The sequence below is a fragment of the Olea europaea genome, chromosome 1 (assembly GCF_002742605.1).
Source record: "Olea europaea var. sylvestris chromosome 1, O_europaea_v1, whole genome shotgun sequence".
Classification (NCBI taxonomy): domain Eukaryota; kingdom Viridiplantae; phylum Streptophyta; class Magnoliopsida; order Lamiales; family Oleaceae; genus Olea; species Olea europaea.
In genome coordinates this window covers 1523744-1536050 of record NC_036237.1, presented here as the reverse complement: position 1 = coordinate 1536050, position 12307 = coordinate 1523744, and the positions used below count along the sequence as shown (strand labels likewise).

At 40.7% G+C, this 12307-nt stretch overlaps 1 protein-coding gene across 1 annotated transcript; it reads left to right on the top strand.

Annotated features, from left to right (window-relative positions):
• The first annotated feature begins 481 nt into the window (after nt 1-481).
• LOC111401634 lies at nt 482-1666 on the top strand. The gene is made up of 4 exons (XM_023029500.1): nt 482-646; nt 744-1081; nt 1191-1410; nt 1475-1666. The coding sequence occupies exons 1-4, from the start codon at nt 482-484 to the stop codon at nt 1664-1666; spliced, it is 915 nt and encodes a 304-aa protein (XP_022885268.1).
• The last annotated feature ends 10641 nt before the right edge of the window (nt 1667-12307 follow it).

The following is a 12307-nucleotide window of genomic DNA, read 5'->3' as shown; positions in this document are numbered from 1 at the left end:
CTACTTGCAATAGTACCAATTAAGCACCTGCTCACGCCATCAAATGAGGCACCTGAAGTGATGTGGGTCGAAGGAACCCCCACCTGGATGCAACCTATCATAGCCTACCTAAAGGACTAGATCCTACCCACTAACAAAGATGATGCCTACAAACTGAGAAGGAGGTCAGCTCATTTCCTCTTCATTGATGACAAATTCTACAAAAGAAGCTTCTCTTCCCCACTTCTTCGCTGCGTTGGGGGGAGACGAGGCCACCTACATTCTAAAGAAAATCCACGAAGGTGTTTGTGGAAATCACTCAGGAGGACTAGCTTTGACACAAAAGGTACTAAGGCAAGGGTACTACTAGCCCACCTTGAGAAAGGATGCGCTTCAATTCGTGCGCAAGTATGACAAGTGCCGACGATTTTCTCCCATTCAGAGGCAACCCTCATAGGAGCTAACGACCATCTCCAGCCCATGACCCTTCTCCAAGTTGGCCATGGACCTCATAGGTCCCCTACCTAAGGGCAGAGAAGGCGCGAACTTCACTATTGTGGCATTGATTACTTCACGAGGCCACCTACATTCTAAGGAAAATCCACAAAGGTGTTTGTGGAAATCACCTAGGAGGACTAGCTTTGACATAAAAGGTACTAAGGCAAGGGTACTACTGGCCCACCTTGAAAAAGAATGCACTTCAATTCATGCGCAAGTATGACAAGTGCCGGTGATTTTCTCCCATTCAAAGGTAACCCTCGTAGGAGCTAACGACCATCTCCAGCCCATGGCCCTTCTCCAAGTGGGGCATGGACCTCATAGGTCCCTTACCTAAGGACAGAGAAGGCGTGAACTTCACTATTGTGGCCATTGATTACTTCATGAAGTGGGTTGAGGCTGAACCACTAGCAAAAATCACAAAAGCAAATACCTCCAAGTTCTTTTGGAAGAACATCATATGTCGGTTCGAAATTTTTCACTCCATAGTTTCAAACAATGGAAGGCAGTTCCACAATAAGAAAGTTAGGACCTATGCGAAGAACTCAGAATCAAGAAGCACTTCTCAACGCCTCATCATCCTCAAGCCAATGGCCAAGTTGAGGTTGTAAACAAGACAATCAAACATGTCCTCAAAAGGAAACTAGATGTATAAAAGGGAGCCGGGTTGATGAGTTGCCTCACGTGCTTTGGGCAATCCGAACTACCACCAGAACTCCCACGGGGAAAACTCCTTTCCTCATGGCTTATGGCGCCAAAGCCATGAGCCCCGTCGAGGTCGGCTTACCATCACCGTGTCACCTTCACTTCAATGAAATAAATAATGATGAACTATGGAGATTCAACCTCAACTTCATTGATGAAAGAAGAGATGACTCCCAGCTGAGGCTCGCTACTTACCAAAGGAAAATGACCAAATACTTCAATTTCAAGGTGAATAAGAGGTCCTTCTGAATCAATGACCTAGTCCTTATGAGAGTCTTCCTTTCCTTCAAAGGACCGAGCGAAGGTACCTTGGGTCCAAATTGGGAAGGTCCCTATAGAGTCAAAAAAGAACTTCGACCCGACACCTACAGAATTGAAGACATGGATGGCAGGGCACAGCCTCGTCCATGGAACATTGAGCATCTCAGAATTTACTACCAATGAATGCAATGCATCGCTGGACGATCTTTCCAAGCTTATGTAATTGATTTTCAGCTTCAATAAAATGTCATTAAAATTTAGATACGACTCTCAAGATGTGGGAGCCTCAGAGGAGAGGTCCTGATTCCCAACTCTGGGGGTCACCTCGCCTGAACTTCGAGGCTCACTCCACATGCCTCCCTTTGGCGAGGCTGAACGCCAAAGAGAGAAGCCTCTACATAACTGCACCATCCATCATAGAGAAGCGTGGGAACCTCAGAGGAGAGGTCCTGATTCCCAACTCTGGGGTCACCTCACCTGAACTCCGAGGCTCACTCCATATGCTTTCCTTTGGTATTGGCGCGACAGAATGCCAAAGGGAGAAGCCTCTACATGACTGCAGCATCCACCATGTAAAGAAGCATGGGAGCTTCGAAGGAGAGGTCCTGATCCCCCACTCTGGGGTCACCTCGTCCGAACTTTGAGACTCAATCCACATGCCTCCCTTTGGCGAGGCAGAATGCCAAAGAGAGAAGCCTCTATATAACTGCACCATCCACCATGTGGAGAAGAGTGGGAGCCTCGGAGGAGAGGTCCTGATTCCCAACTCTGGGGTCACCTTGCTCAAACTTCAAGGCTCACTCCACATGCCTCCCTTTGGCAAGGCTGAACGCCAAAGGGGAAAGCCTCTACTGGCTGCACCATCCACCATGTAGAGAAGCGTGGGAGCCTCGGAGCAGAGGTCCTGATTCCAACTCTGGGGTCACCTCGTCGGAACTCCGAGGATCACTCCACATGCCCCTTTTGGCGAGGCTGAATGCCAAAGGAAGAAACTTCTACATGCACATCCCATCCACCATAGTTTTACATCCCTAATTCGAACTCAATGGAAAGTTCCAGTCAAATAACCTATTCAGTTTACATTGAATACTTTATTCGACTTGGACATCATGGTTTATTTCAAGTGATGGAACTTAAGTGCAACCCATTAAGTCATCATTTATATAGCTTGATTATTAACTCATCCTTAAGCTTGATTATTACAAGTGATGGGAGTTAAGATGTCAAGTTCAGATTGTTAACTCGGACTTACGCTTGATTATTTATCGAGGTCCATGTACTTGATATTGAACATAAGACATAATGTTGCAAAATATTGACTTTCATTGACATTGAATATGCTATTACAAGGGGAACCTGAGGCCAGTATATCAGAATGAATTGAAAGTAAACTATGCTACTTAGGCGGATAGTGGTTGTGCCTCGGCAACAGGTGCCTCCGTAGCTTGAGTTTCAGAAGTGTCTGCTTCCTTATCCTCGACCGCTACATCACCGATTACTTCCTCAGCAGGCATCTGAGGAACCCCATCAACAAACTCTGACTTCAGTTGTGATAGGTCGACATTTGGGAGAAGCTCCTCAGCCCTATCCAGCACTTTAGCATAGGCAAAGTTCCTCCAATACAACCAGAAGCGTCGATACTCTTCGATGGGATGGAAGTTGGCAATGTAATCCTTAGCTGCCTCCTCCTTCACCACCTGGGCATCTTCCCTTGCCCTTTTTAGCTCATTGACACGCCATTTTATTTGGCCTTCCAAAAATTGGTATGCGTCCTTGACCCCGGTCAGCTCTAAATTGGCCTGTTCCAAGGCCTCAGCTGTCACCCTCTGGTGATTATTAGAAATCTCCACTTTCTTAGCAAGGGAGACCACCTCACATTGAGACTTGTACACTTCTTTCTTCAAAGCCTCCATTTGAGCCAAGGTGGATTCCAATTTTGTAGCATTTTCAATCTTTTGGGCCTTCATCTCCTCCGTCTCAGCCCTTATTTTCTTCAGTTCCTTTTTAGTGGAGGCCAACTTGTCTCTGAAGGACTTATTCCTCGTCTGAAAGTTGATGAGCATTTCTCTACACTCAAGTGTAAGGCCTAAAGTCCTCACACTTTGGCTCACCAAAGCCCTGGTGAGGTCCACCGCATCGCAGCTTGAGGCATGTATTTGCCACTAGTCAGCTTAGAACTTGTAAACACTTTTTGTGGCGGCTCAGACCTCAGCAGGCAGTGTATCTAACAAAGTCGGTGCTAGCACCTCTTTACATCCCACTAGAAAATTTGGGGGACTTCTCTTGAGTCATGGTTGGCCTCTACTTAGCCACCTCCTCCTCGATTTCTTCTACTGCCCTCCTGGCAGCTTCCTCCATGGCCTCCTCAGCCTCAGCTTTCCTTACCATTTCAACTTTCACTTCTTCATGGCAGAGTCTAACAGCTTTAGCTGAGGAGGGGCATCCTTGCTTGAATGGGACACTAATGTCCCGAACTTTCCGAAAGAACTGATGACATGAACCAGCCTCCTTTTCTTGTGGGAGTCCTCAAGGACCTTTTCTTTGCCCCGAGGCTTCTTCGCCTTTTTAGACTTTTGGGAGGCCTCCTTTCTGGACCCCGTAGAGGTTCTATCCTTGGCCCCTGACCTCCTTCACCTCACCCGAGCTCAACTTCAGAGCCCTCGCTTTTGCTGTGGAGGTGGCTCTCAGAATTGAAGCCATGTTTGGGACGAGGTACTCCCTTTTCTTAACTTATCTACGAAGACACAATAGGTCAGCACTGAATATCAATCAAGTACAAATTTGATCAAGTGGACACGTTTCTTTCCCTTGGAAGCCATCAGTTCGAAATCTACGAAGTATCGACTTCAGTGGATGAGGTGGTCGAAGTGGCGAAGCTTCAAGGACCGCTTATATATGTCCTCTATAACCTTGAACTCCCTTTTGCTAAACTCAAACCTCGTACTAGAATTTACAAAATAAGTAACAAAAATTAACAGAAAAAATTGAGAAACTTAGCAAAATGTAAACATTTCAAGCTTGGACACTCACGAGCTATGTAGTACTGGGTCGATACTATGCAAGCCACGACCTTGTCCTCCTCAACCGCTTGCCACTTTTTCTGAACCTAGAACTATGACTCCTTCCATCCTTTGATGGAAGAAGGCAGCCCCACCACGAAGGGTGCGTGAGCTCCCTAGGGTATGATGTAATACCATCCCTTCGACTCATCTTTACCTAAGACGCGAGGCTGAAAAAGGGTCTGAAAGATGTGCAAAGGCATATCCTCTCCTAACGACACTTCTTTCCACAAGAAGTACGACCCCACTAGCTGTCTCCATCCATTCGGTAGAACCTGAGTCGGTGACAATATAAAATTCCTAAGCACAACCCTAAAGAAGAGGTGCAGAAGAAGATGCATACCTGCTTTGAACAAGTATTCACTTACAGCCACACATCCAGGCCTCGAAAAATAAGCCCTTTTGTGGGCCTCGGGAACTAACATCTCCACGTAATGAGGGACGTAATATTTCTCTCTAATTTCCTCAAACTTCTTCAAGGTCATGTTTGATGCTATCCTAGCAGCCCCCATTCTTCCTCATAATCTATAGGCTCCTCGATCATAACATAAGACTCTACCTCGAAGTCCTCATTCAGAACAGCCCTCTTACCCAACCTAGCTATGGTCACCAATTCCCTACCCGAAGTGGACTCCATATCAAAAAGTTTGAAAAATTGACAAAGATCGCAAAAGAAATGATTCTCGCAAGAAATACATACAGAAATGACTAACAAACGAGGAATTGCGAAACGCCGGAGTTTGAAATAGGAGCAAGACTTTGGACGTCAGAAACTTAAGGAAATACAGAGAACACAAAAAATAAACGATGAAGAAAGGTTCAAAATGAGAGTCTTGGCCTTTTATAGAAAGTCAAGACGAACCCCAGCCCTTGGATGAAGGCCTCATAAATCTCAGCCCTCCAATTCTGGGTTAAATCCAAAGCGTAGAATTCAAATCTTTTTGAAATCTACATCTCCAAGTCGGACGTGCCCTTCACATACCTCTCTAGGTGCATTTCCTTCTAGAAGCCCCAGCTATAGCCATCATTGCACATTTAATGTAGCAGCCGTACGTGCCTTGGAAGTCGAAACGGTTTGGCTGTATTTTCTTGGTAACATGCGCAAAACATCAAATCATTGGCACACCCATGGAAGGCTATCATATTTTAACTAGCCTCGGCTTCTTCAGCTTCTTCGCAGTTTAGCCACATCTTCACAAGCCTCGGCAGGTTTGATTCACTCACCACCTTGGCTTCTTCTACTTCTTCGCAGTTCAGTCACATCTTCACAAGCCTCGACAGGTTCGATTCACTCACCGCCTTGGCTTCTTCTACTTCTTCACAGTTTAGCCACATCTTCACAAGCCTCGACATGTTCGATTCACTTATGGCTTTGACTCCTTCCGCTTCTTCGCAGTTCAGACACATCTTCACAAGCCTCGGCACATTCAATTCACTCACCGCCTTGGCTTCTGTTGCTTCTTCACATTTCAACCACATCTTCACAAGCATCAGCAGGTTTGATCCACTCACCGCCTTGACTTCTTCGTCACCCTTTTCAATTACAACAACACTACAACAGTCAACTTCACGTGCCAATCTGAACACCACCACTTTCAACTCCAGCCATGATATAAATATCTATATTTGGACTTGGAGACTTAGTTAAGGTACAAAAAATTCTTTCAAATTTTACTGCATAGACGCTTCACCACAATAAATGTCCACGCATTACAAAAACGACCATACTTGGACTTGGGAGACTATTGTTACGTGTTGACACACTTGGCCGACCGACTAGGGCCCATTGCCCACTTCTACTGAACCACGTGGCATCTTATCCAAGGCCCCAGAGCAACAGGAGTTGACCAACATGCTATAACAACGCCAGACGTGGCCCAAGTACTGACATCAAAGCTAATATGTCGAGGTGATCTTGTACCTGAGGCCCTTCCCTCCGATACTCTCCGAGGTCCTGAGGCTTTAAACAGCACTCTTCCGCAGAGATCCGATCTTACACAAGGATCATTTCTGATTGATTAATGGGACACCCATCAGAGTGCAAATGTCTTATCTTGTCAATGTAGTGGCAGAGCCAGCGATTAATAAATATATAGCAGGTTAGGAAGTTAAATGTGATACCTATATAATTTGACATATAAACTTACGAGACGAGGCCACGTGTACTCCCATCCAAAGGCCACGATCTAAGTTGTAATACTATAAATACTCCCCCATGCATCTCTTACAGGGGGTAATGCAAGATTCAACACAAGAACTAACACAACATTCTTTACATTTTAGTCTCTTGCAACACACACGAATCTATACACGTATTCTACAAACGTTGATTGGTAATTATTGTACAATTGTTATACAAACATCTCTCCAAATTTCGAATGTTCTTGTACCGCACCTTTGAGTCGCTCTCACACCCCCTTTTACTACTAGTTCTAGACCATCCACGTATCTTAGCGTGTTGGACCGGCTTACGTGTGTTTGGGTGAGTCCGGTATCTGTTGACAATAGATTCTGGGGTCAACAATAATCATATTGATTTGTGTCCTTGTCATGAGCCTAGAGGAGAAAGATGTACATATGAATCAACAGATTTCTACTATAATGGATTATAAAAAAATGAAAACCACATAACACCATAAATCTAAATTCGACTAAATAATATCCTAAAACAAAAGAAGCAAGAAATGAAAAAATCCATAAAAGGTCTATAATACCATGATTTACCAACCATGTAGCAAAACGAAATACAGTTATCCAGCGTGATTACTAAACTTTGAAACAAACACATAGCAACCACGTGTTGCAAATGTTAGTTTAATTTTAGCCCTTCGAGTAAATTTATTTGTACTCGTGACATTTTGAAATTAAAGATAATAATTTGTTTTTCCAATAAATTGTTTATATTAATTTGATCTTGCATTTTGTTCATGGATCGACTTGATATTATAAATTAAGTGTTTAAGTTGTTAAACACAGAAAAATTTGATTTATAATTCGATCTAAAGTTTATTGTCCACAATCGGTAAATAAAGACGAGCACTTTATTTTGATAAGATTATCTCAATTTTATTTAAAGTTGATCTTAACTTTAGCAATAAAATTGATTTTACATTTTGGAATGTAATGGACTGAACCACGTGAAATTAATTTATGGAATTGACCACCTAAATTTAATTTCACTTGACTATTGTACATAGTACCTTAATCCAGAGCAAATAATGAACTTTGATTACTAACCTGAAGTTTTTTGAGGTATCAATGAGTGAGATTAAATTGCTAATCGAAATCTTGATGCCTTGGGAATTAAAGCGAAATAATTAGAGAACATATATTCGCAATATGAAATCCGTAACCTATATAATAGGCATGAGCATGATCTCAAGAGATTTTCTAACGAACAATTAAATCTGAGCTCAGTAATTCGACATGATTGTTGAATTAATATTGTGATGTGATCACATGGAACTATCAAATAGAAAATAGAATTGAGGATTTAATGTTTATTTGGAAAATGGGCATTTTGGTCATTTCACCCAGTTCCAAATATCCAACATGATTAACGGGGGTAATATGTAAGAGTAATTTGTCAGATGATATAATTATTGTAGCTAGAGTAATTTGTCAGATGATATAATTATTGTAGCTTCAGTAATTTCAATTAAATTAAGAGTGTAATCACATTCTTTTAGTGGAATAGAACTTGATTAATAAATTATCTAAACCGATCAAGATTTGACCGGGTCAAGATTAATTTATTGGAGCTTGATTTAATTGGGTCCGTTTGGTCCCTTCAATGGCTTCAAAAAATTAAGAACCGGAATAAATTATAAGACTTATAGTTTATTATTAATTGTAGAAATATATATAAATTAATTAAACCAAAATGTGTTAAGCATGTGCCAAGCATGTGACATTTAGATATGACAGTTATAATTTGGATAAATACAAAAAAGATTACTTTTTTGTTGAAGACTTCAATCCAATCAAAAGATAGAGTTTTTTTGAGATTGAAAGTCTTGTGAATCAAATCCATATATGTAGACACGTACATTCTCTTATGGGTTTAATTAATAAATGAAAAATAAATTTCTTGTGCCCACACACAAAAAGAAAAATCTCTACAGTTATTTTTGAGTTCTTGAAGAACACTGGAGAAGGCTAAAAGGTTGGAAGGAGAACTAAAAAAATCAAACAAGGAGGCTTGAAGGTGGAATCAATGAGATCAAAGATCAAAAGGATTTTTTTTAAAGCACGCTACAAGGGTAACTTCTAAAACACTTATGTGTTAACTGTATTCCAAATTATTTAATTCTTTTTGATATACAATTTAATAAAATCCGTTGTATTCTTCCAACAACTAGTATCAAAGCCTTGGTTTTGATATTATTTTGTGTATCAAGAATTAAATAATTTTGGATTATGCATGTGTTAGTAAAGGGCAGTTTTAGGATTATGTGATTTATTTAGTTATTGGATGAATGATATTTTTTTTATTGAACAAATTTAGGGCCTTAGAATTTTTGTGGTGAGTATGTATTGTTTGAATCGAGTCATGTAACAAAGGGGATGGATTACGACTCCATGTTTTCCCCTTTGATTTTAATTTTTTGCAAAAGAGTAAGGGTTTCTATATTGTTGTGGTCACTGCTGTAATTGTGTAATAGAGGATCTATTCTACAATTATGAATCGGAGGACTTAAGCTCCAAATTTAGATCCAAGGACCAAACTTCATCTTCTCCAACGAGTTGAGAGACCTGCATCGTAAAATTAGTAAAAATAAAAAAAGGAACAGAACATAGCATAACAAGGCAGAAGAAGGGACGGCTAACTGGAGACGGTGGGCAACACCTGTTGCCGCCGCGACTCACGTGGAGAAGCGGGGCACTCCAGTGCTACCACTTTGCGTGAAATGCGGTGGCACGGTGATCTGCCGCGGCTTCTCATGCAGAAGGCAGTGGTGCTTTCGGGCTCTGCTCCTTCACCTGTGTGGGACGAAGGCGCCGATGGTCTCGAGGTGACGTGCCAGTGTTGATGATGGGTTGCTAATTTTTCGATGATGGCTTGGTTCTTTTCGGCTCTGATTTTGGAGAAACAGTTGTCTTGGTAAGAGTTATTTGGGCCAACTATTGAAATCAACCAGGTTTTGTGTTGGGCCTAGAATTGTAAAATGGGCTATAATTAATAGAAGTTAGGTTGAGCCAATTTTTTTAAGTAATTGTTAGTGGACCAATTTTTTACAATAGGCTGGATTACTGCAAAATTGGGTGTTGGCACTTGGGCTGAAGGATAAAGATTTGGAGCTTTCAAGTTGGACGCAACAAATTGGAAATTGAAGAATTAGACCGGAATGTGGTCCAATTAAATCTTTAATTTATTTGTAATTTTGTGTCTAGGTTTTGGGCCATAAATTTTGTTCTAGTTATTTTCTTATTGCTTTAATTAAATTGTGGTTGAATTTCATTATATATAACATGTGATTTAGATCTCATATACACCGCTCTAGGTACTATACTGTCATGCATGTAGGTAATATTTATTTTTCTTTTCTAAATTAGTTAGATGAGAAAAGTATAAATATTATAATTAATTAACGATTAGGCCATTTTAATTAAATTGGTTAGAAATTGTTAATTGGAAAATTCAAGTAGTATAAAAATATTAAGTGGGTAAGTATTTAAATTTTTCTAAACCCATGGCCTCCCCTATTAGCCCATTAGTAAGAGTTGTGTATGTCATATGCTAGTAATTTTATTTTATTGGTTTCCCTAAAGGGGGACTGTACTGTTTCAGTTACTTGATTGGTCCCATTTAGGTGATGGATTTTCAATACAAATTAATTGTGATTGCCCTATAGGTAAACGTAATTAAATTTGGGATTGAAAAATCATCAATATATGGGGTTGTACACTTAAATCAAAGATATCATGAGGACTTCCTAAAGAATATCCAAATGATTTCATTGATGGCCAAAATTCAAATGATACTAAAACTAATATTGCATGAGATGCTAGAATATATTAAATTTAGTGGGAGGGTCTCAACCTAGCCGTAGATCACATTATCTTCTCCTATAGAGAGGTATGTTTAAGATTTTAAGGTTTTAGGTTGTCATCATATTAAGGTAGTATTGGGTCTACTTGTGCATTTTTCATGCATCATATATGAAAAGATAATTATCATCTGTAAGCTTAATATTGATACTATTATTCTATTTCAGAAAAATGTCAAATCTTACACTGCCATCCATCCTAAGTAAGAACCAACTAGTAGGAGATAATTGCATTGATTGGAAACGTAACTTAATTATTGTTCTTACTGCTGAGAAGTATAAATTTGTGCTGATTGAACCTTGTCCTAACGAGCCGAATGTAGAGTCTACGACTGAACAGACGGCTGCATATGAGAAGTGGGTTCAATCTGATGAGATGGCCCGCTGCTACATTATGGCTTCCATGTCGAATATGTTGCAGCAGAAACATCAGAACATGGACATTGCAGCTCAAATTATGGAAAGTCTTCAGGAAATGTTTGGCCACGAAGGTCGTCAGGCTTGACGGGCTGCCACTAGGTCTATTATGAACATGCGCATGAAACCAAGGATGCCCGTGAGAGATCGTATGCTTGCATTGATCGCTCAGTTTAACGTGGCTGAGGCTTTAGGGGCTGAATTCCAATTGGAGACGCAGGTTGACATGGCTTTAGAGACTCTCCCTGAGATGTTCTCACAGTTCAAGGTTAGTTATAACATGAACAAGCTTAATATGTCCCTGATCGAGCTGATGAAGGAGCTCCAAGATGCAGAGGCAGTTTTAAAGACTAAAAGTGGTGAAGCCCATGCTGTTTCTTCTGATCGACCATTCTCTTCCAAGTCGAAAGGCAAAGGAGGCAATAAGAGGAAGAAGTCAAACAAAAAGGGCCTACAGCCACAAGCTAAGAAAGCAAAGACGAATGAAAAATCCAAGGGAAAATGCTTTCACTGTGGACGGAAGGGTCACTGGAAGATGAACTATCCGGAATACCTAGCTCGCAAAAAGCCAGGTAATGGTATGTTATCTTATGTTGAGTCTTGTTTAGTAGTTGATTCTATAGATACCTGGATAGTAGATTCTAGAGCCGCTAATCATATTTTCAATTCCTTGCAGGGGTTCTAGGTGACCAAAGAGCTCAGTAAAGGGGAGTTTACTCTTAGAAACTGCAGTGGAGAACTAGTGTCTGCTAGAGCCATAGGATCCATTTTTCTAATTTTTCAGCATAATAAACATTTGCATTTAGAAATTTTTTATTTTGTTCCAGACGCTAAACGGAATTTAATTTCTGTGGCTTGTTTATTTGAGTATGGATATTCAGTTATTTTTGCACGGTTTGCGCTAGACATTAAATTGAATAAATCTCTTATTTGTCATGGACAATTGGTTAACAATTTGTATGTTTTAAATTGTGCTGCTGGCTCTATAAATAATGTCAATGCTTCTAACAAATGTATGAGATTGTCTCCCATTAATGAAACTTTCTTGTGGCACCTTAGACTTGGTCATATCAGCCTTAATAGAATCCAAAGACTAGTAAAAGATGGTCCTTTAAGTGAATTAAATGTAGAATCTCTTCCGATATTCGAATCTTGTTTGGAAGGTAAAATGTCCTAGAGATCCTTTTACATCAAAAGGGCATAGGGCCAAAGAAGTTCTCTGATGTATATGGACCAATTAGTGTCCAAGCTAGAGGTGGGTATGAGTACTTCATCACACTGATGATTACTCAAGATACGGTTATGTGTACTTAATGGCTCACAAGTCTGAAGCCCTTA

Bases quoted from the DNA above. Each gene is read 5' to 3' on its own strand.
- LOC111401634 (XM_023029500.1), top strand. From the start codon at position 482: ATGGACCTCATAGGTCCCCTACCTAAGGGCAGAGAAGGCGCGAACTTC. The intron at 1,082-1,190 runs GTTGTAAACAAG...AACTACCACCAG, and splicing joins AAGCCAATGGCCAAGTTGAG to AACTCCCACGGGGAAAACTC. The intron at 1,411-1,474 runs GTGAATAAGAGG...TTTCCTTCAAAG, and splicing joins CCAAATACTTCAATTTCAAG to GACCGAGCGAAGGTACCTTG.